Source organism: Aythya marila, assembly GCF_965140915.1.
Source record: "Aythya marila genome assembly, chromosome: 5".
NCBI classification, from domain to species: Eukaryota; Metazoa; Chordata; class Aves; order Anseriformes; family Anatidae; genus Aythya; species Aythya marila.
The window spans coordinates 20,678,751-20,703,025 of record NC_139046.1 but is presented as its reverse complement, the minus strand read 5'-3'; the positions used below and the strand labels follow the sequence as shown (position 1 = coordinate 20,703,025).

Sequence of the window (24,275 nt, the reverse complement as noted above, 5' to 3'; positions counted from 1 at the left end):
GCACATGAAGACAGGCTTAAGAACAGATGAGAAAGAAGCAGTAGCTTGAGACCCTCACTGCTTGCATAAGAGTTTCTAGGCATGGGAAAATAAGTATCTGTGCTGCCATGTCCCCAAAACAGTGATGAGAACGGTGTGTGAAGGACAGTGCAGCTCCCCAGGGTGGTTATAAAATGGCCAAGCTTTATGAAAGGAGAGAAAATCTTATTAAACCAAGCTATGTAACTAGGAGGTGTGGCAAAGCTTTCAGATAGGCATGACTTGGGACTTCTGTTTTCAGAAACTTGACTGTTCCCTGGGTGCTATTTTCACTGGGCAAACAGATTGCTTCTCCCTGCCAGCTTTGCTTCTTTGTGTGCTGATGACGATGCGTTATCACAGATCCTAAAGAGCACTTAGCTTGCAGGTGATCTCCAGTTCTACAGGGTGAAAAGCACTGTGTCTTGGTTTTTAAAGTTCCTGCCTTTTTATGGGACAGGAATATATACCACAGCCCCTCCCGGTTTTCCCAGGTTTAACCTGCGAAGTGTCTTGAAATAATATGGTTTCGTGCTTTTGCATGAAGCTGTTGTAATAGTTTTGTTTGCACTTCATGGTATATATAAGGTTCAGTAAATCCAGGCCGTCAGCTGTGAAGATCCCCAAAACACAGTGGGACCTTACAAGAGCACTAGGACATGTCAAGAGAGTGTAATGATGTCCTTCTGTCTACATGCTGTTCTCAGCCTGGCAGGAAACTAAAGAAGCCTTTTGTCACCACAGCAATTATGTCAAGGACAACGGGATAATGCTTGGGCAAGCAATCCTAGTGTGGTCCCCTCTGCAACAACACGTGAACAGCATTAACCAGGGAAGAGGCTTTATACAATGGGAGAGTAGGGAATTGGTGTCCTTTGTAAAATGAAAAAAGACACTGTAGTATTCTAATGAGAAAATGTTTTTCTATCTGCTGTTTCTCCTAAGGCTAGAAGATGGTTAATCTGCCAAAAACTTTTCCAGGGCATGTCACAGCACTTGTGAGGGTGGAATGTGTTGCCACTCCCAGTTCTCTAACCAGATCTGTCCTTTCCAGGAGTGAGTGATGACCTTCCAGGGTGATGACAAGACGTACTCTGCTCAGAGGCACACTTCTTATCCCTACTAAGTCTCTGCTGCCTTTCATCTCAGCCATGCAGCTCCTGGGATCCACTGCTGATCGTTAGCAGTGATCACACTACCCTCACGCATTGGCTAGGCTCTGTAAGAAGGCACACAGCGTCCTCACAACAGCACACTTCTGCTACAGTGTCTTTTGGTTCCTTCGCTTCCAGGGGACACCAAGCCATGTCACAGAACTGTCTGATCAACTCTGGCAGGGGGATGCCAGCCCACCATGCCCTGGATAATAGCAAGAGGAATATACGGTTTTGTTCAGCACAAACAATCCTTGCTGCATGGGATGAACACAAAATAATGTGTACTGAGAGACAATCAGACAGAATTACTCCAAGTCAGACGTATTTAAATAACATCATTCTCAAGCTGTGGTCTACACGTTAACAGCAGTGACTGCTTACGAGTTGCACTTTTTTCTTCTTTGTTCCAAGTGAGAGAGAGACAAAATCCAATGCGGATTTGAAGGCAGAACAAAAGTACCTGGGATCAGAAGTTACATTTCACAAAACCAAAAACAGTCATCATGGGGGAGACATGTCCTTGCTCACATGTAACTTCTCCGGTATCTTTTCCACATAAAAGTGCTACGGATCTGTATTACTGAAGGAATAAAACAAATGAAACAAAAGCTACTACAATATTATCAACACTATGGAAAGCTTGAACTAGCAGAAGCGGAGAGCTTCTTGCTGTTGTGAATATTCACAGATACCTCAACTGTATTTAAACAACTTGCTTTTCAGTTTACTATAAACAATTCTTTTGCAAAATGGTAACTAACAGCTCATCCAAGGCACGTCAGAGTCAGTGAGACGGTTCTTGCTGATAAACAAGCTTTGGATTAAGGAAGATTACCCTTCAATTAATATGCTGGTTTACAGCACATCAAATGATTTTCACCTTAAATTTTCTGGCTGCAGAAAACATTCCTCTTATTTCAATGATGTTACAGAGACGCAGTAACTATGTCTACGACACTGCCACAGCACAATGATGAGCCTAAACTGAAAAGCCTGTACACATAAATAGCTGAGGTGACAGCAATAGGGAAAATCATCACTGAAAGCCACCTATGCAAGCAACTCAAAATATCAAGCTACACTGTTCAGTGGAGTGCTTTGCTCCATTGCGTCAGATCACTGCAATTAAAGAAAAAGTCACTGGCCTCATGGGATGGCCATACAATCATCTACGTGTGCCTTTCAGGGGACGAACATTCTGCAAGTTTAGAATATTTGAAGAACATTTTAGGCATCATGGAAAGTTGTGGACTGAGAAAGATGCTGTTTCACGACTGTCAGAGTTGTATTTCTAAGCAGAAACCTGTAGCAGAGCTTTGTTTTCCCCTCTAGCTATAGCTACTGCTCTTGTTCCTAGGCTGAGTTTAAACAGATGGAGAAGGCGAGCAATGGAAAACAGCTGGACTTTAAAATATGCTCTGCTAAATTGTTTAATAAACTGTTTCAATTTTAGCTCCTCCACTGACTCTCATGTCAGAAAGACCAGAGGAAGGAATTCTGATCACCACTGACCCAAGGTGACAAGATAGGTGCTGGGGCTTACCCAAAACTACCAGCCTTCAGACTTCAACTCGGCTCCCACTCTCCTCATTGCTCTCCGTGAGGCACCTGGGAGTATCGGGGCTGGCATGCACTTATGTAACGTAGGGGTACTCCACATTTCTAACCTCTCAGTGCAAAATCCCACCCCTCTCCTCTGCAGTTTTCCCAGGATACTCCATCTCTGCTCACCCGCAACCAGCTGCAAAACCCTCTGTGGACCACAGTGCCTGAAGAAGCAATGTATTCCTGAGCACAGGAGCTGAGCAGGAGATGTGACAGAGACAACTAGCTCCAAAATAATTACATCCACAACATCCACAGCATAATGTAGGCAATGTTGGCAAGGGTCCAGTTTGGTGTAACACCATCTGGAAGGGCCAAGCTCTCCTCTAAAGCTGTGCTGAGCACACACAAGGGATGTTTCCCTCCTGGGCCCCTCACAGCTGATTCCTGCAGCTTCTGGATCTCTCTGGCAACTGATTCCTTGGTTTGCTGGCATTGGGAGAACAGAGGGAAAAGTACCCTTGTAGGTTGTCAGAGGTGTGAATGGTCTTTTCTGATAGTCTCAAATGCAGCTGGAATTAACTTGGAGGTTTAAACCATGTTTCAATTAACTAAAAGGGTGAGCCTGAGACAGCATGGGGTTTGCAGCTTGCTCTATCAAATCTCAAGTGATTGGTATGAGCTATTTAAAACCACTTTTCAGCTAAAAAAAAAATAATATTGCAGCCACTTAGATCCGTATTTCGGATTACAAATCACACAATGAAGTCTTGAACTACTCACGCATGTGGAAAAACACATTCACAATGAACAAAGCAAGAGAAGCTTTTCCCTCCTATACGTCATACAACTGTGCACGCAACAACCACGCTCCTACAGGGTGGTAATTTTAGACTTCACTGTGGCATTAGTGTGGGACTGAAAATAGTGAGGTACTACTAATAGCCAGCTTTAAGTCCCTTAAAATAAACCTCAATACTTTGTGGGCTCTGCGTGCCTATCAAGAGATCCCAGCTCCTTTCTGGACAGTAGAATAAATCGGCAAGCATAGGGAGGGGAAAAAAGAGAAAATGCAATGCTGCATTTTTCAATAAAAGGTGTCTTAAGGGATGCTAACAATGCTGACTGAGAGCTTGTCATAAGAGAAAGGCACCCCCTGCCAGTATCAGGCATGTGCTCACTGCACAGCCCAGCTCCAGAGAAGAGCCTGAGGCTTAGAGCAGTTCTGCCATATTTTCACACCCCTATGAGTGCTGGGCACAGACTACAAGACTAAAGGGCTCCAAAAAATAGAAGCTAATATGAGCAACAATCTGAAATAAATGACCTTTTGTTTGTCGTAAAAATAAGCTGAAAGAGATTCCTCTAAAATGCAATATATAACTGAACTGTGCCTTAATTTTTTTTTAAATAAAAATAGGAATGAAAGCCACAACTTCCACTTAAAATATGTATTACTAAAAAGTGCACAAATACTGAAAGCAGATGTTCCAGCATCCAGCATTTTACTGTCTATACAGACAGAACAATCTGGATATGCTCACACTTCAGGAAGAGACCAGCAATCCATCTAAGAGTTCAAGTGCAGTGAAGTGTGTTCGCAAGCCAAAGGTTTATAGAGGTTTTCATGGGATATCCTGCTCAGTGTCTGCCAACCTGAGAAACCTGCAGCCTGCTCCATCACATGGCATGGATATGTGTGAAACATGGGACTGTTTCCATGTCACTGATGAAGATGTGAAACAGAAACACAATTCATCTGTGTGGGGAAACACAGGGACTGCAGGTCAGAGCTGGGAAAGTCCTGAACCCCAGTCTGGGGGATGAATCACTCAGCCAGCTTTCCTTTCCTTCTTCTTACTGGGTGAACAGAGTCCATGCGTTGCAGTACATTGAAATTAGCACTGCTGAAGGAACACTGATTTGCAACAGGGTCTGTTACATCCACTGTGGCAAACGAAGGCTAAGTATTTGTGGCATGGATCTGTTACCTAGTACATTTACTACTGAAGCCATTAATTAAATCTGCATACCCTACAATTCAGTTACTAAAATTATCCTTCCCCCCCCCCCCCCCCCCCGCCCCACTATCAGGAATCTAAACATGACCCAATTAGCACACACTTTCCTTTGGTTGAAGTAGCTGGAATTGCTATTTATTTTTAAATTGAAATGCCGTGACAGATCCTGACATACAGTGCTGGGCATCTGGCAGTAAGGTTTTATTTTACAGTCTTACAGCTGAGTGGACGTGGAAAGTGAAATATTAAGCAAACCAACTACGGCTTTGCCTAAATTTTTGAGGTGCAAGACATGTCACAATAGAGACTCCCTGCTGTCACTGACACTGTGAGGCAAGAGAAGACTTGCTCCTTGTCTGGAAGTGAAGAACCAGGCAGCAAACACCATAGTAAGGCAAAGCAGCGTGAAGTGAGAACAACAGGAGCTACCGCAGAGGTCCAGTGAGGTGGAAAGTCAATGAAGTCAGCCTCTGAATCAAATGCCCTGTACCCTGGCAGAACATTCAGGCATTAAAGAAAAAGCTAGCTCTGACCCATTTGGTAGCCAAAGTAATTGCCTGCAACACCAGAAGTCAGTAGGTGAGTCGAAGTTTGGGGCTTTGGCGTCTTGCCATCCTTTTTTTTGTTGTTGTTTATTAGTGTTTCAGAGGAATTTTGTCTATCCCCAGGCCAAAGTCTGGTTGGTTAAAGCAAAGCTAGTGTGCAGGGTCAGCCCTCCATTTGTTTTGACTTCCCACTCTGATGCAGCTGTTCTGTGCTGCATGCTTTCCCTCACTGCTCCTCAACCACTGCTCTTGCCACTGTCCAGGGGAGACCCACCGATGCCTTCCAAGTGCACACAAAGCATGGTGGAAATCGAGGCGGGCACCAAATTTTCCAAGGGTGCCTCTCAAAAACATACCTGTAAGAGACTACATAGCAAGGCAGGCCCTGAAGCTTGACCTTGCTCTCTCCCAGACAGCTCTCGGTAGTACATTGTACTCTCGTGTTTGTCCTGCATCTCAGAAACCAAACTTCCATTCAAACAGCATTTTGGTGCTCTGAGCTGTCCTGTGGCTTGGATGACCAACATCACATCAGAAATTAAAAGGAAAAGTCCTCCTTCTTTATACTCCTAAGTCCCTGTGAATTTAACCCCACTCTTTGTAAGGCGTGCAAAACATCTGGCCTTCAAACAAAGCCCTGGCTGCCATCCTTTGGTCCTTTGGGTTCTCCACTGCCAGGAAAAGTCAGTAGCAGGGTTCCCATCAGGAACCTGCCCCAGAAAAAACAAAACCAAGGTTGGTTTGCATCTTGCCAGATCCCAGCAAAAGCAGAGTACTTGCACACAAGCCCTTGTTCTACACTCCCTAAGCTCCTCTTGTCACCAGAACCCCATGCTGACCTCTGCCAGGGCGTCCCTGCATAACAGCCTGCAAGCTCCAGCAAGCACAGCCAAAAATGTTTGAAGATGCAGAGTCTGTTTCCATGTATTATAAGAAATCACTTGTCTCCAGATGCTTCCTTCGTGTTATATTTTCATTTCAGCTGGCGTCATTTGCATTTTATAGCTTCATAGTTGAATAAATTTAGTTAAAAATTTATTAACAGGCCTTGCTGCTATTTCTAGTCACCCTCCAGAAACATGTCAGGGAGCTGCAGCCAAAAAGCCTGCACATGCATCTCAAAGCCATATCTAATTTAAAAGGTCGATTCCATCTCTACAGGAAGTCAAGCTCAGGCACACAGTAAGTCTAGATGTAGAGCCAGGTCTTGAACACTCAGATGCAAAGTATTTAGATCCAGCTTCACCTCTCTGTAATAGCTTGGATGGAAATGCTGCGTTCAGGATGTCTGGGTTAGTGCATGTTCCTCTCCTGCTACACCAGTTCTCAGAGCTCTCACCCAGGATTTCAACTCGCAGTTTCAGATGCCATGCAATACATTAAATATTACAGCTTTCTGTTCCAAACAATTAAGCTTTATGATGGCCTTGCTGGTCAAGAACAGCAGGAGACACCTCTGCTGACAACATCAAGCTTTCAAACATAATTATTCATATCTAATTACACTGCCAAACGAGGCCCAAATAACCAAGGTTCTGCTGTAGTAGGTACTATTAAGTCAGAGGAAAAAGTGGGCTTCTCTAGGTCATCCCCACCATCCCCAAATGCTCCTTTTCTTTCTCTCAAAACATGCACACATGGTTCCTGCAGAAATGAAGGGAGAGGTATTCTCAGTGACTTAAAAAAATACTATAAGTTTGATTAGTAACAGCCTGAGAAGAAATGAAAGCAAGGCTAGGCCGCATCCCTTTTCCACAGTACCTTGCTAATGGAGTTCGGTGTCTGTGGTGTCTCATCCTTCAGCGTCGATGGGCTGTTTCCTTCCACCTCTTTTCCTGCAACAAAGCAACACGATTCAGAAACAGAAATTCTGGGCAAAATCATGGCTACTCATGGCCCTTGAAGGGCTACTGCTAACAGGAAGCAAGAGGAGCTATCATGAGCAATAGCACCAAGCTCACAGAGAGGGATCTTACAGAGCTTAAAATAGCCTGGATCCACATGCTCGGACCATGCAACATGTATTGCTTAAAAGTTACGTCTGAAAACCCTCTGGTAAACCACTACAATGGTTGCAAATCCAGTGTACAAAGGCAGGAGAACACCAGAAATAAGGTTGTTTATGCATCCTTAATCAGCCCCCTTGTGTGCCTGCATTATGATGCAGTCTTTAATTACATTACCACAGTCTGCTTTTTCCTTACATTCCCCCCATGCCTCCTCCAATGCAAATAATAAATGGAATTCAGTTAATAGGCAGCTATTTAATATGTTATCCCCCTTGGTCAGTATCTGGCAACTATACACAGACGCACTTGATAGCATGCTTTGTTTGACAAATAATAACCACGATCATAAAATGTTACAGAAGACAGAACAGCATCTAGACATAATTAGTGAAATAAAATATTGCAGAACATCAGTGTCTTCTGACCAAGTTACTGTTACGATAAGAAACACTTTCATTAACAAGTAGTATTTACAAACTGTAACATTTCCAGTCATTGTAGAGATATATATTTTCTATTACCTAAATATACTAAACTTGCAGTACATCATACACATTATATACTAGTATGAGCATGTCTGGTCCCTGTCTAAGCAATAAAATGTAATGATAAATTCTGTTCTTTTTGCCAACCATAATCATGTCCTTACAGTAAAGAAAGCCTAAAGCTTCTACTAAAAAAGTCAAAAAATAGCATCCGATGAGACAAGCTTTTTAGTGCCAAGACAGTCCTTGTTATTCAATTGCAATGTAGTTTTCTCCTCAAAATTGTTAGCAATCAGAGCTTCAGAATACTGGACGCAGTGTAGAGCCACCAAGGTAGTAAAATACAACCCATTTGTAGCACACTGCAAACATGGCAACTGTTAAAAACATTTTTAAACATTCTGGGGGTGAATCTTGGAAACAACACCAAATACAAAACCAGCAAGGGAAAACCCTGATTCTCTTGAAGTCAAGCAGAAGTTGCCACAGATGTGCCAGAACCCAGAATGTCTCCCAGAGTTTTCAGAGGAGCTGTGCAAGAAGCCAAGTGCCACCACGGGACACGCTGGAGAACAAACACATCCCTTTGTAACTAGAACCACAACTGCGCTACAGGGTTTCACTGATACAGGGGACAAACCTCTGCCTTTTCTGCAGGCATCAACAAGCACTTTGGGGTATCAGCTTGTATATTAAAACAGGCTCTTTGGGATAACTGTCCCTGGCCACACTCCCACAGGTCTCTAGAAGGATACACCTTCCCATGCAGTGAACAAAGGCGAAGGGGGTTCATACACGTTTCTCATCCCATGGCACAGTGCCACATCGTGCCACGCACACAGTAAGCAGTGTGGTCATAAGCATTGCTGGGCATGGATTAGGACCTGAATTCCCGTGTTTCTTCTTCCTCTGATGGCTCTTTCCTCTCTACATTCTCCCAGATGGAGGCAGAAGAGGTTTGAATAAACTCACAAAGCCATGCAGTTACTCTACTTGCTTCTCATGAAGAGTTTTTTTCTGCTCATGTATGGGAAAATAACATATGGTCTAAAAGTTCAAGTAAAGTTAATGGCAGTCAGCTGCTGCTTGCTCTGAGGGAAAGGCATCTATTAACATAACATAATCCAAACCAATCTTTACTATATCTCACATCTTAAAGAAAGTTTACCTCCAAGCTGAGATCCATATAAAAGGCCTGCACAAGAGACTTCTCTTTCTCTCTGTAATACAGAGAAAAGGTTTTGCACCTAAACAATGGGATCTTAGGTGCTCCTGAGGTTCTGGACTGCCCCTCTCATAGGGCGTTATGAAAAATGTGAACATGCAACTCTTCACTCTTGGTCATACCATTTACAAGGATTCAAAAGATGTGTTTATGGAGCAGCATATCCCAGTTCTTGCAACAAACCCGTTAAGCCTACTGGCACTTGTGAGGAGAGATGCGGTGTTTTTCGGAGGAGCACTATTGCAGCTGTCTCAAGCAGACCTGATGCAGCCGTGTGGAGGTAGAAAGCCAGCCCTCGTTTGGAAAGCAAACTCCACTGAAACAGCGTGCAAGTTTCTCAAACACCCACACACATGGTTAAGTGCACAGAAAACCCCAAAGAGAGTCTGACCCCGAGCACAAAAGACACAGCCGTCTCGAGAAAATAAATAGGAAACCACAAAAAAAAAAAAAAAAAAAAAAAGCTAAATATCAGCTGGCTATATAAACTGGAGCTTTTATCTCCCTAATCACGAAGACATAATGCCCACAGCAGAAATAGAGCTGAGGCTCTTTGACTTCAACTGCTGGCTGCTAACGTGACATGCTAAGAAAGGTCCTCCAAAGAAGCCCAGTAGTATATGGCAAATAATTAATGGGATTTCAGGAAGGGAATCAATGGTGCTTATGGAAACAGCCTTCACCACATCACAAAGAAAAATGCTAACACTCCAGTCTTGCAGTTACAGAGCTGAATTACTGATACCTTCTTTTATCCCATTACTGTCATGCATAGAAAAAATAGAGTTCCTTTCCGAAGAGTTAACTATGCCTTTTGTTTGGCTTTGTGCTGTGTATCTACCCTATGGGTACATTTGCCTTTTCTCCTTATAAAGAACGATACAGCAAGAGTGACTGATCAATGCTCAGACAAAGTAGAAATACTGGGTTATTATAGAATACGTGATTAGCTCCTTGCAGCATGAACTATTATTTTACAGGCTTTCAGATCAGGTATCCGTGTAACTACAAGAGGAAATAAAGGCTCTCATGTGTGGCAAAACTATCATGAATATAACCTGTTCTGATGCCATAAATGTTACTGCAGCAAATGTCAGCCACATGGCCTGGCCCAATGTGTGAACCAGACTGAAATTTAGTTCCATGTATCTATCACGGCAAAATTCCCATATTCCTTAAAGTGCATCTCTTCAGATGCAGATAGGCTAATCTACTTTTTTTATTTAAAGACATGGACTGATCTCCCAGCCTAGTCAAAAAGAAAGATTCTCTAAAAGTTGTTTTAGCTACTCCCCCAATAAATGTCCTACCTTCTGAAAGAGAAGAGAGGCAAAGATTCTTCCCCCTTATTGCTGCATAAAAGAAAGACATGGTCAAGGAACCTGAATTCATGTCTCTAGTTCATGAACTTTCTATAAAGAGAAAACATGCCCTCCTCTAATTTCTTTTAGTTACCATAATCACCAGCATTTATGTATCAAGAGGCAAAAAGTCAGTAATGTTACTTGAGATAGTGCCCTCTGCATTCCCCTGTGTTTCCGTCAAAAAACATCCTTTCACTGAATGAAATCTCCATAGCTTTACTTGCCCAAGATGTGAAGTCTGTCACTCCCATCTCATGGAATTATTTACTTGAACGCCTTCGTGGCTGCAGGGCTAATCCTAGGCATTGGTGCTGCCCACACTGCCTGCAGTCTCCACCTGATGGCATCAGCCCTGCACCCTTGAAAAGAGAATCTGCTGGGGCCTGGCAGCAAAACATGGGCCACTAAAAGCCCTCAAGAACTGAAAAGTTCATATAAAACAAGAAAAAAAGCGATGAATAGAAATATTGGATGTAACTTGTGGATGTAGACTTGTGGCTTATTTATAGTTTCAGCAGCATCCTTCAGAGGGCATGCAGCAGGTGGGAGGGAAGCACGCGAGGCTCTATGGGAAAAACACGGCAGCAAAAGCAGCAAAGGAGTTAAAGAAGAGCCCACCATGGAAATAGCAACTGAATGGGAAAAATGACAGATACTTCTTATGGGAAATGCGAGCAAAACAAAGATATGAGGCAGCTCTGTGGGGACCAGGAAAGAAATGAAAGGAATAAAAATATGTAAGGCTAGACAAAAACCCAGACTCTGCAAGAAATCCCCTGGCTGAAGAAGTAAATTCTGTTTGTTTAAAATGGATATTCTCTCCTTTACAAACCCTTTGTCCCGTGATCTTCCTTTACATTATAGAGGGCCACCTCCCTGAGACTGGTGCTGGAGGTTGCTCTGTGGCTCAAGGCACTTGTCCTGCTGAACCCAGCAAAGACTGGTCCAGACATCAGCAAGGTTCAAGGAGAAAAGAAGTGATGTGGGAAGCTGAGGAAGTGACAAACTCCTCCATGCTCAACTTTCCCTGTTTTTTGAAAGATTATTACAGCACTGAAATACCCTGGTGAGGAAGTCAGTAGCTTGTTTAGCAATAAAAATGCTGGTAAGAACTGAAGCATGGGTAAAACTTAGGGATCTCCACCTCCCTGAAGCATGGGGAAGTGACTACAGCCTGAAAGATCTGCTGGTCCTTCAGCACACCCAAAGATTGCAGAAGTGAAACAGATTTACTTACCACACATTTATATGGAATGCACTTACAGGCAGAGAGCTTTTCAGAAGTCCCTACAAGTATGTAATGTATGAGATTTTGGGTGTCCCCTTTTAAGTTGTTTTCCATTACATTATCAAGAAATTGTTGAAGCTTTCAGTGACCTTGGTGACAGCGAGGATTAGTCAGCACTGCTCAAAACTGGTTCCCTGTTGCCTTGAAAAAGGCACACCAAAATAGAAATACCTGCAAAATCAGAAGCCCTCGAAACCTTTGCACTTGAAGACTCTTAGCTCAGGAAACCCAGGCCTAGTTTTGCTCCCCATCTGCAAAGCCCAGCGAGTCTGCCAGGTGCTACATTTATATGAAGACTGAAACCTTTTGACATGCTATGTTCTTTTTCTGGGTATCAGTATTTTAAGAGCTCACAAAGGTGCTGTGAGGTTTGATTATTTAGCACTGACACGGCAACTGCAAATGACAGCTCTGCAAACTTGTGACTGTTCCCTGAAGCATTTGTTTACAGACTGGAACGGAAGCATTGTTTGCAGACTGCAATCAAGGAAAGACTTGAATGTTATCGTGAGCAACGAATTCAGAAACAACAAAATGAGCCCTATTTCCTTCAAAAAGGGTGCTGTCTAACAAATTCAAAGCACAAGAGACATAAAGAGAATGCTTAAAGCAAGCCTGCCATTCACTGCAGCCTGTCAATATTCCTGGTGCTTGCAGCGCTTGTATATATTTACAGAACATTAACTACAAAAAGTCTTCTCTTGTAGTATTTATTTTGGGCTTTAAATCTAAACAGGGAAACCTGCCGTTAAACATTTGCAAAGGGGCCCAGGCGACAGCTTAAAAGAGTTCGATGTTTAGTGTGAAACACATCAAGTGCCTCAAAGTGGAAATGCCAGAAAATGTTAAGTCATTTCTGAAACATGAGGCCACGCAGTGCTCAAATGAGGATGTGTACTAACTCTGATGCCCTCCATTCCCACTTAATGCCATGGCAGTGAAAGACAGCAGCATCACGGACACAGCACTGGCTAGGAGCCAGCGACACCTGTGTTGCAAGAACAGCTTCTCTCTCACTCTCACATTCACTTGTTTCTCTTCGTTTCACAGCAGGATGCTAAAAAAGTCTACTTGCAGTCAGGCACCTGAGGTTCTGCACCGAGTTTCACAAGTGCTAGAAAAGCAGTGCAATAAAGGCAAGACAAGATACATTCTGCACTGACACAGCAGAAACCCACCTGGGCTGACTGGATAGATGTCATTGTCGGCCCCAAAGAAGAGATTGCGTGTCAGCTTGCGAGGATCGACCTTCTGAGGGGTGGACGAGGCCGGACAGAGGGAGAACCTGCGACGAAGAAAGTTCTCTTCCTTCATGGCATGAGCTGTGGGGGTTTTCTGAAAAGGAAAGATAGAAATAACAGTTCATTTCAAGACACAGGAAATCAAAGTTTCACACCCAGATGACTCTGCTGCTTCAAAGCCGCCTAATCCTAAGAAGTGTGCCAGATCTTTTTATAGATTGCCAGAAGGCTAAGAAAAAAAGAAAAAGGAAAGGATATTAGTTTAAGGCTACAATTACTGATTTGCTGACTCTCAGCATTTGCAAACTGGAGGGAAGCAGGACACTGCTCCTTGGTGAATCCAGGCAGTAGAACTCCCTCCTGTCTACAAGGATCTATCTAGGATAATAGTTACTTACTGGGTCTATCCAGCGTATAGCAGCTAAAATTCCTCTTTTTTGTTTGCTTTTAAGATTTTGGAGACTCTTTTATAGAAGTAACTCCATTGGTGTGAGCAGAGTTGCACCTGCAAAAATCAGCATTTAAAATGAGCAGTGTGGAGGATGACCAGCAGCGTTGGCTGCAGAGAGCAGCAAGTAGAGATTTGCAGGTAAGTGGGACAGAAAAACTAGCGTCACTCCTGCCCTTATTTTCTATTAGAGCACATATAAATATTTTCATTTTTCTTTAAAATGACAGATCAGCCTAGCAGTTTGACTAATATGGTAAGTCTTGCTGCTCTGCAAGGGTAAAGAACAGCATTTACGTCCTTGAAAGCCCCCCTGCATCCTTGCACAGGAGCCGGGTGGTACTGTGCTCTTTACCACCACTTGGCTGATGCGTTAGACCATCCTGACTGGAATTAAAGGTTTCTTTTTATACACATCCAACAAGCAGCTCTTTCTTACCCCTTACAAACAGATACTATGACTGTCGCATTCCAGAGTTAGAAGCACTATTCTCTCCCTGTGTGCAGCTCTGATGGGCAGGGCTCTTGCTAGCAAGAAGCGTTAAGCCAGCCTTCGGGCTGGCATCGCAGGACATGAGGTCTGCTGCTTCCCCAGGGGATGGTCACTGTGCAAAGGAAAATCCTTTGAGATGGGATGCATTTCCTGAAAAAAGCCTCCAAGCTTTCCCGTCTCCTTTAGGCTGGGACATCCTGCCCTGCTCTTCCTGCCCCCAGCACTTTTGCTCTTGCCCAAATGACCAAGTTTAATGGGGAAGCCTCAGTGGGCTCTTGGAGCTGGGGCTCTGCCTGCATGGCTGACGCAGCACATGGGGGGGGGGGGGTGCCATGAACGTGTCCCAGTGTGAGAAACTCCCCTCCTGTGTTTCATCAGTGCGCCGTCCCTCCAACTGCTCTGCTAACCCCGCGAGAAGGCAGTCTCCATAAGACCATTTTGTCTTTTTTTTTTTTTTGCAGCTTCATTTATTTACACAGCAGGTTGCGCTTACTTTATAAACTAGCTGTGATTTACAAGGTGAGTCTGTTCCTTCCTTCCCGCAGGAGACAGCCTCAGTGCCCAAGACCTTAATTTGATACAGACCAGCCTGAACCCTGTTGCTGACCATGGGTGAACCTTCAGATGGGGGTGTCTGTAATATCCAAAAAGGGATGAATAGCTACCAGCTGGGGCTAGCCCCAAAACAGGACGGGTATGTGCAATTTGTAGGGGACCTGTGTCCCCCACTGGATCTGAATCATCTGCAGCAGGAGAATTAAGATCCAATGCAATGTGAATAACTTAGCTGCCTAACATTTGGCACCTTAACTAACCTCTTTTTTTTTTTTTGCATAGATATTCTTGACTGCAGAGTGCAGGGTTGTGGGGCAGCAAAATTAAAGCTAACCTAAAACACAAAAAGAGAGAAGAAGAAAATACAGCTAGTTACATGTCTCAAAGCAAAATATTTAAAAATAATCCAGGACTAAATAGCTGGGTTTGGAATGCTAACACTGAGCTATTTTCTGCATTTGTTTCCAGCAAGGCCACTTCAGCTCTCCGCTCTGGAACTGCTCATAAGCAGCTCAGAGGAAAAGCAGGTCCATGGGACACTCTCCCCAAAAAGCAGCGATCCAGCTCGGCCGTGCCCATCATGCAGCCAGGTACGAATCCCCAGTCCATCCCCACCAGGGAACCAGTCACAGACACAAACCATCTGTCCTTCCCACCATCACACACCGCTGGCACGGTGGGGACTTCCCGACATGGCAGCACAAGGGCCCTATCAGCCAACTTCATCTCCACACAGACACAAGCAGAGAACTGCTCACACCAATGTCGGTGGCACAGCTCTCGACACCTGAGCACAAGCAGGCAGTTTATCGGGCTGGACATACCCCAATATGAGTCATTTCAACTACCAAAAAAGTGACAAATTTCCCCCACTGTTGCTGCTTTCCCTCCAAGTCTAGCAAATGAGACAGAGGACAGTCGAAGAGAGATACCTTGCCTTGATCTGAACACTCCAGCTGATACAGAATCCATGAGCTCTCTTAGAAAACTAACTTCTTTGGGAAAAAATCTTCACCTTAGCTCTTGCAAGAATTTATCTATTCGTTAGTCCTGCTAGATTAAAAAGCCCTGAAGCTTGCAGCTCAATTCATTTCTGCCTGTCGGTTCTGTGGTCCTGATCACAAAAATGCAGGAAAGGGAAAAAAGGGAATACAGAGAGAATTGAGAGAGTCGCTAAACACACTGGGTTTCAGGATTGCCCCTTTAGTGTTGACAGCTCTTAAGGCAGTAATATGCTGTTAAATGTGAACTGTTCACTAGAGCTTAAACAGGAATAAATAATTCAGTAGCAAGAAATAAACTTCTTGCTAACCCTGTCTTTGAGACTACTTTATCTTTTAAACCAAAAAATAGAGCAGATGAAAAGCCTGCTACTGTGAAGCACAGGACAGTGAAAGAGATGAACCTAACAGAGTGCAATTGCCTGGTGGGACTTCTGCTCGCAAGCAGCATCAGCAATAGCCCAGGGAAGAGCAACGTGGCAAGAATAATCCTTGTTTTATGAGCAAAACTCATGGCTGCCACCAAAGTGAGTGGGGACTGCCAGAGCTCTCTGCTTCTGACACTGGACCTGTTTGGGGTGAAGGCTGTGAGTAACGCAGTGACAGACATTACACGTTGGAGCAGAGATGCCTTTCACGTGTCTGCTCTGCATTTTGAGCCTCTCATGCTTGCTGGGAAGACAGCGGCAAAGGTTTTGGGGGATAGAATTTTCCTGGCTCCATCTTTATATCTTCTAAGTTGCTGATATATAATTACTGCACAGCTAAACACTGTGCAGACATTATCCTGCCCCTACCCTCTGCAAACCGGTGGGTAGGTTGGTTTGCTTACTCTCATGTTCAGCATTTTAAAATAGATTGGAAATATGCTCTATAAATAGTTAATTAGGGGGTTGGTACAGTCAAGAAGGCTGTGCCAGTTAGGGGGATTCTTAATTTATTCAAGACTTGTTTCAAACAACCTTCTCTTTTTCTGGTCACTAAATATTTCCCAGAAATCAAATTAAGCCACATTTTGTATTCACAGCAGCCCTTCCTTCACTCTAGAATCTGCATCAATAAGGAAAATTAAATCCAAAGATACTGACATTTCCTGACTCAATTAACCCTGAGGAGGTAAAATTTTCATGAATGAAAAGGCAAATTGTTAGCAGATACATTCTGGCTTTTACAGTCCCAACTATTCACAGCGAAAAATGGCAGCTCAGATCTTCAGCAGTGGTAAATTATTAGTTCAGTGGTTCACTGGTGATTCAAAACAGCTGAAGAACTCCCGATCAATCCAGAAAGTCTGTGAAATCTGTTTTGGGAAGCTATTCCTAAAATACCTATTTATAAGATAGGTAATTGGACAACCAACCCCCTACTTACAGTTAAATAAAAGCTGACAGAGGGAACAGTGCCTGAGCAGGCAATCTTTTCTCTAAGTTACCCATGGTTTTTGGTTAGGGAACAGCCAGAGTGCAGATATTACAGTGTGCAAGGAAGGTTTCAGGCTGTCGTGCTGTTAGCTGGAAGCCGAGCACACAAAGTGTCAGCCACTCCCCAGAATAATCAGGGCCAGCTATTTCTCTGCTGTGCTGCCAAGGGGACCGCTCCTCAGCAGTGGTGGTCTTTGGTATTTGGGTCTTGGTATTTGGCAGTCCACGTCTTGCTCTGCCAAGTCCCAAGCCAGCCCTGCTCTTTTCATCCTTCCTGCGCTCCAGATACAGGGAAGTGCTGCTGCTGCAGGACTTCAAACCCTCTGCTGGGTGCCATCCTGCTCAGCTTGACCATCAGTCCAGAGAGGGGGAAAAAAAATAACACGGGTTGCTGAAGACATCCGTCTGCAGCAATAGAACCAAGTTGTGGAAAGCCAGATCTAAAGACTGCTTCATTATGATTACATGAAACATGAGGGATTTTTCTCAGCTGCTTCAGCAGGCTCAGAAGTGTGGATCATTCATCCCTACAACCTAACTCGGGGCTCATGTGCTTAAAGCTGCTTCTCTCATGCTGTTTTTATGGACAATGCCTACCAGAGCCACCCTCAGCTTTCTATCTGCTCTTGCTCTCTCCCAGAGCAGAAAAAAAATATGTTTTTCTAACTACCCTCTGCTTCTCTGCTCACCTTTTCCTGCACTGGGCAGGGACAGTAATGTAGTAATGAGGAGACAAAACAATCTCCCTTAATTCTTTGTAAGATGCCTTGATTAATGCTTTCTTTGTATACACTATTTAAAACATTTGCAGCTCGAGGCACACCAGGGGTGCATATATGTTTAACTGTCTCACAACTAATCTCCCTCTGCGGTGAGCTTATGTACAACGGTCCCAAGCAGCACACCTATAGGAATTGCATGCCCACACTGGGGAAAAAAACATCCCAGATCATTCATTCTGGGGATCCCCAACTTGGAAAAAGACAGGGGAAGGCAGAGTCAAAACGTGCAAAACATTTTCATTTGGCATGTCGGAAAACCTCATCTTCAGAATCACCTCTGGTTTGGATAAACATCTCCTGTGTGCAAACATCGGCCCATCGCTAAAGCCGTGGTGCGTTTGGGAGAGGAGTCTGTGATCTTATGGCTTGGAAATGGGGTTTGTGCTTTGCAATAAGTATAGTCCTCATGTGTTTTGTCTTCAAATACTTTGCCATTTACTTTGTAAACATTATGCTAGAGTTTACTTTAGAGTAAGACTATCAATAAGTGGGTCTTTGAAATGAATGCTCAATGATTTTTATATCCACCTCCGCTGACCTTTAAGCTGTAAATTGATTGTTATGCAGAAGGCTATTAATTTAACACAGCTTATTACATTTCCCACTCGCACCGACGGGCCTCTCCTGGCTTAGCAATTCCACTGGTCTTTTCCCTTGCTAACTGCATAGATCATACCTCTCTTGCTGTAATTATGACTAGTACCTCAGCATTAATTATTTCCCCAGCAACTGCAGGCAGAATTCCAGGTTTTACACATACCACCAGAAAGATAAGAAAGCCCCTGGCATTCAGAGAAAGACAGCAGTGAATAGCTTTTTTGCAGACCTTTGTCTTACTCCATCACTTTTATATGTTCAGTAAATCATACTTTGCACAATCTCATTTAGGCCCTGATTTCTGAAGGCATTCCTACTGAATAAAGCTCATGTGAAGGTGTTTCCATCAATCTCTGCAGGAAGGTAAAGTGCTTTCACTGAATCCTCTTCAGTACTTCAATACCATGTTCTAATATATTCAACTGAAGATGAGCAAAAGGTAAATCACGACTGTTAAGCATCCATCAAGCACCTGAACACTTATGCATCTCACTGAATTTTTATTTAAAGTTAACTATTATTTATTACTGATATTGGTAGATAGCATTCTTTTAAGCAGGGAAAAAAGAAGTCAGAATGCAGATTAGCAAAGACTCCTCGCCAAACCAAAAAGTACAACCATGTGCATCCACAACATGCAGGAAAAAATGTGCCCTCACACTTTCTGGCACACTTTTTGTAACATGCACTAGCCAAGCGGTTCCATCCACTAAGGATCCACTTTGAAACAAGCCCGGGAGCCAGATCTCTAATTTTCTGTGTTATCTAGAAACATTTGCGTACTCCTTTAAACTGAAGTTTCATATGGATGACAAGGATTCCCAGGGCTGTCCTGCTGGAGTCACTGCGACTGGTTCTGTACCAGGGCAGACAGGGTGTGGGACAGGCCCAGTGCAGTGATGGAAATACAGGACCAGGTACACAGCAACACAAATGAGAAATCGTTTCGTTGCTTGAGCTAAAGCTCTTGGAGATTTAAAGCCATGACAAGAACACACTGCTTTGGATAGGTGTGCGGTTATATCATTTGCAGGCAGGCCACCTCTTCAAGGTCAACTCTTATCTTGATATTTTCCTTTAAAAAGAGCATATTAAGGAGCATCATTACAGCCTCACATTGCTATCTAAATCACATAATGAGATCATATTCTCTTTTAATGGAAGGATCCTACTTCAAGCTTTAATGACATTTATAAAAACCAGTCTACTGCAAGCCTCACTGATGGCTTTCTATGATATCCACCTCTGCCTTTATATAATTAAATCTAGAAAAGACCATGCCTTGGGGCTACACTCCCACCACACAATTACTAGGAAATACCAAGCTAATTTTAAGACCTGCTTTCATGCTTGATAGTGTCCTCTGACAGTACTCCCTTGTTTGTGAAATATTGCTCCCTTGTAACAAAGCAGAAGAAAATCAGACTTTTATCTTAAGTCCTGCTGTGCCATTTGCAGACTCAGGCTCAGAAAGTAACTTCAGCATGGCAGTAGATGTGGTAGATGTTTGCAAGCCAACTTACAAGAAAGAAAACAAGCGCTGTCCAGTTTCACAAAGATTTCCCAGAATCAAACTGAGATTATTCGTTATCATTGGCATCCATCATATCAAACACACGCTCACAAAGAATGAAGTGGACGACAAGGATTTAAGACTGTAAGTATACTTCTACCTTGACATCCTGTGCCAATCACAAGCCATACTTTTGCCCAATGGCTCCAACCACAAGCCCACTAAATTATAGCCGAGCTGGCTTATAAATGGCTGAAGAACAGCAAAGTGACGGAGAAATGACTGCATCCCACGACATGGTGCTTCAGTCACTGAATTTTCCACTTCTCCACTTTGTTGATTCCCATGTCAGATTCAAACGGGCTCTGTAAACCTCTGGGGCCTTCACAAGGAGGGCTGAATAAACAAGACCAAAGAAATTTTAAGGAAGCGCATCTATTTTTGAAAAGATCCTTATATGCCCCTGTTTAGCTTTTCAGGCTTCTGGGTGCTGTGGCATACCGAGATCTGCTGTACAGTGGTTTAAATTTAGCATCCACCTATACTTCCTCTGGTTCAGCCGCTCTCCCTCGAATTCTAAAGGAAATTAATACACTGTGTATTTTTTTGCATAAAATGCACTGTTTCTCCAGAGACAAGAGCATCAAGCTCTTCCTTCAACAATAGTTAAAAGACGGCACTGCAGTTATTTTGGTCCTAGATTTTTAATTAAAAATCTCTGTGGGAGGAAGGAAACTAGACAACCCACAAAGAGCATTAGGGTGGAATCTGTGCTGTGTTAAATGAGCCCAAAGGACTCAAACCGTGCACAGGCCGATGCAGCGTGCACAACAAAATCCGCACCCAATTCTCGAGCTCACAACCCTTCTGCGCCTACCTCCGTCCTTCCTTCTCTGTCAGTTTATCTGGCATTTAGCTGGAAAAAAGAAGCAGCTTGGGTAAACTGCACTGTCACTTCAGCCAGAGTGAGAAGCAGGTGAATGAACGCACCCACGGCATGTGAATTTAAGCATGCATTTGTCTTTGCTGATCTCCTCCTATCTGCTAGAATAATACTAACCCAGTATTTCTGCTGGTGGCTGCTCCAGTATCGACACGACTGTCCCACTGTCCATGCAGTTGGGTGTGTGCCGGGCAGAAGCCAGACAGAAACTCTTTGTGTGAGGTATCAGCTATAAATTAAAGCCCTGGAGAATCCCAGCAAGCAAGCAGTTATGACAGAGCGTACATCTTGCCCCGACTTCATTTCAGTGAAAAAGGTAGGCCCCCAAGCAACTTAAACGTGCTCCGTAGTGATCACAAGTTTGCTGTTTAAAAGCATCCGATACATTTCAACAGTATTTGGAAATACCTGACACCGAAGACCTGAGTCCCCTTCCCCTCATATCACTTTTATATTAAAATAGTACCAGTGGTGACATGAAATTCCTCCTTGCTGACACCAGTGTAAGCAAGAGCAGGACCCGTCTCCCCACTTCGTGGGCAGCAAACCCGACAATGCAGCTCTTGACAAAAGACAGCAAATCTGAAAGCCGTGGAACAGAGGAAGAGGACTTTTCCCATCACTTTAAAGCTAACCTATACTGACATCGGCTTTTTTTGTCCCTGAATGGAAAGATTCAAGCAAGAAAAGCCCCAACTGAAACAAAACACTGCTGCTGAGCTCCAAGCACTCCTTCCTACAAGTACTGGAAATACAAGGAGGGGAAGTAGCCCTGACTGGAGAGCTGCAGGGCTCGCATGCAGCACACTGCTGGCACAAGGGCATCCACGCCAGCTCCAGTGCTGCCACAGGGGAGGGTGGAGAGGGCAAAGGAGGATCTGGAGAATCAGGGGCTCCTGTAGACTCCCGCCTTCAGCTTTATGAATCACACTGACCTTCAACAGCTCCACGCTGAAAGTGTAAATGTGTCTTTAAGCAAAAAAATAAAAATCTTTGCCTCCTGAACAACTGCGGTCTGAGGCCCGGCACAGAAGGAAGATCAGGTCCAGATTGCCCCTGGCTGAAAGGAAGCCAAACACAATGCAGCCGATTCACAGCATTTTCTTTATCGCAGCGCTAAGAGCAGCCAGACAATGCTTTCCAACACAGACCACTGCAATTCATCACGAAGAGACGGAGTTAGCAGGAAACGCTCCCATTATCTCTGCTACGAAAAGGAAGCAGTGAGGAGAATGGCTAAAAGGTGACAGACAGATTTTATGAGGCCAGACTTGAGCCATGCTCTGGGCTGACCAGCTCATCTTTTCCATACCAGAAAAAAAGTGATAGGCTTCAGCTGCACAGCTCTTACAAAACAGGAGTCAGAGTTGCTGCACTGTGGCTCTTCAAGAGAAAACAAACCAAGACAAATGAAAATATTTCAATAGCAATTGTGCTGCGCCAGATCCCCGGGCTGTGTAAATCGGGGGAGTTTTGTGGCCTCCTTAATGGAGCAATGCTGACTTAGAGCTGCGAGCACAGGGCCAGGCATCCAGTGAGTAAAAGGGAGGTATCTCAGACCTGTGAGGCTGTAGGGAAGAGGTGGAGAACGTGAGGCCATGGTGCTTTCTGGCAGTAATTTGGTCTGCATTACAAATGTAGGCTTCGAAATGGTTGCTGCCTACAAGCTCTGAACACAGAAGAGCTTATAAACACAAAAGCCCAGATGGAAAAGATTTGAAAGGTTTGGGAGGGTAACAAGGGAAGGAATAAACAAATATCTCTGAAATGAAGTAAGGAAGCACTTAAAATGGCATAAGGCTAGATGGCCTGTACAGACTTTGTGGTGCCTCTGAAAGGTACAAAACCTTTAACATCCCACGGCTGTGCACAAATACTGAATTCCCCTACAGGGCATAAACACAGGCTGCTCCTACCAGCTGCCAGCAATAAATACTATTGCCCAACCATTAGCAATCAGTCATTACTGCACCCAGAAGTGCTAGGAGCTGTACAAACACGTAGTAAGTAATTGCCCCTGCCTCAAAAAGCATACTGGGATTCTGGCTCAAGCAGCCACTCGGACCCAGACACATTTGCTATGGAGCAACAGACCATGCCAGCTAATGTCTGAGTGAAACAGGGAAAACTAAACAGCATCACATTTTATGTCTTCCCCTTGATCAAGTCAGCTCATTCAGCGCCTTTCCCAGCAAAATTCATCTTCCACTGCAGTCAACGCTTCATCTTTAGGGGCATATATAAACACTGCTATTAATGACTTCTCCCCTGCACAGCTCACAACTGAGACACCAGTGATGGGATCACAGTAAGGACGATTAGTTTTTTTTATAATGAGCAGTCACATCTGGTTAAAAGCGGAGGTGACGAGACAATAAAAAAGAGATTTCCAAAGCTGCTCACCAATGGATTCTGCAGCCTCCTGTGGGAGCGGGGCTGAGCTGATACCGTGTCTGTCTGTAAATCCCACGTAAAGTGTCCTGACTGCAAGCCTCGCTGCCAACAACTGCAGGCAAGGACCTGGCTGATGCCTCTGCCTCTCCTTCCAGGGCTGCCAACGTTGCTGGACTCTTTGAGGAAAAAGATCAGCTGCTGACAGCCCACAGCTCCTACCCAAGGCAAACAGAGCAGGCAAAAACCTTGAGTCAGCCCAGGGAGAGAAGTAATTTAAACCAGCAAAAGGACTGCCGCAGACCACCTTCCTCACAGAAAGAAGCAGCGAAGACCAGGGCGAGCTGGATGCTAGGCTGGGTTACATCCCAGCTGTGGATTTGTCCAAGGTTGGCTCTTTGTTCCCTAATGGCCCCAGGCAGTACGGCACGGCCCAGCCCCAGCCTGCGCACAGAGCCACCTCTGCCAACGCCATCCGAGTCACAGGCAGTAGATGAGCTCGGGAAGCAACAGCAAAGGTTTTCCTCCCTGCTCTGCTGCTGTCTGGAAGGCTGTCTCTGAAGCAGCGCGCAGTCTGGAGGAAATGAAGTCAAGGACCGCAGCACTGAAACAGCACTCACAGTAAGCAAAGGTGGGAATTAAATGAGACGGAGGTGACTCTAACGCACAGGGGGAAACTATTAGATTCTGCTGACGTTTATTTCCCACAACAGCACAGCAAGGTAACTGTGCCAACAAACAGGTTGATGACTGCAAGCAGCACAAAGAAAACACATTCCTCTTAGCACGGCTTTGCAATCTTCTGAGAGCACCATCTTTTTGTCCCCCAGACTACTTCACCTCACCATCACCTGCCTCAAAATAACCTCTTCTCATGCACAAAGGGTTGTACTGATTTATTTACTCTTTGGCAGAAGAAAACCTACAAGTTTTAGCTAGGTCCCATGTTTCCAGACACAGGTCAGTCATGTGAAATTAGGACAGTTGCTCTGCAGAAGACTGTAGCCAGTTGATGGCACTGCCTTTCCCCAGGTACTCTGAGTACCAAGTGTTTCCTGTACCATACATATTTTTGTTTTGCCTGCAAAATCTTTCCTGTATGGCTACTGCTCATCATCCAGCTTAGCAGCAGGGCTGGGAAAAAAACACAATCAATAAACCATGGTATCTGGTATGATAGTATCTGACTGGAATTCTTAGAAGTTTCCCTCTGTACCCACTGATCTCAGGACT

General features: G+C 44.2%; 1 protein-coding gene across 5 annotated transcripts in view; it reads right to left on the bottom strand.

The window, feature by feature from the left end:
* Window positions 1–24,275, bottom strand: part of OSBPL5 (oxysterol binding protein like 5) — a 132,507-nt gene that overhangs the window by 47,460 nt on the left and 60,772 nt on the right. For all 5 annotated transcript variants that reach the window (XM_082761098.1, XM_082761096.1, XM_082761099.1 and 2 more), the window contains exons 2-3: window positions 12,836–12,992; window positions 7,048–7,121 (exon numbers count right to left, since the gene is read on the bottom strand). In XM_082761098.1, the coding sequence (XP_082617224.1) occupies window positions 7,048–7,121; window positions 12,836–12,971 (210 nt within the window). In that variant the 5' untranslated portion in view covers window positions 12,972–12,992. The remainder of the gene's footprint in view (window positions 1–7,047; window positions 7,122–12,835; window positions 12,993–24,275) is intronic.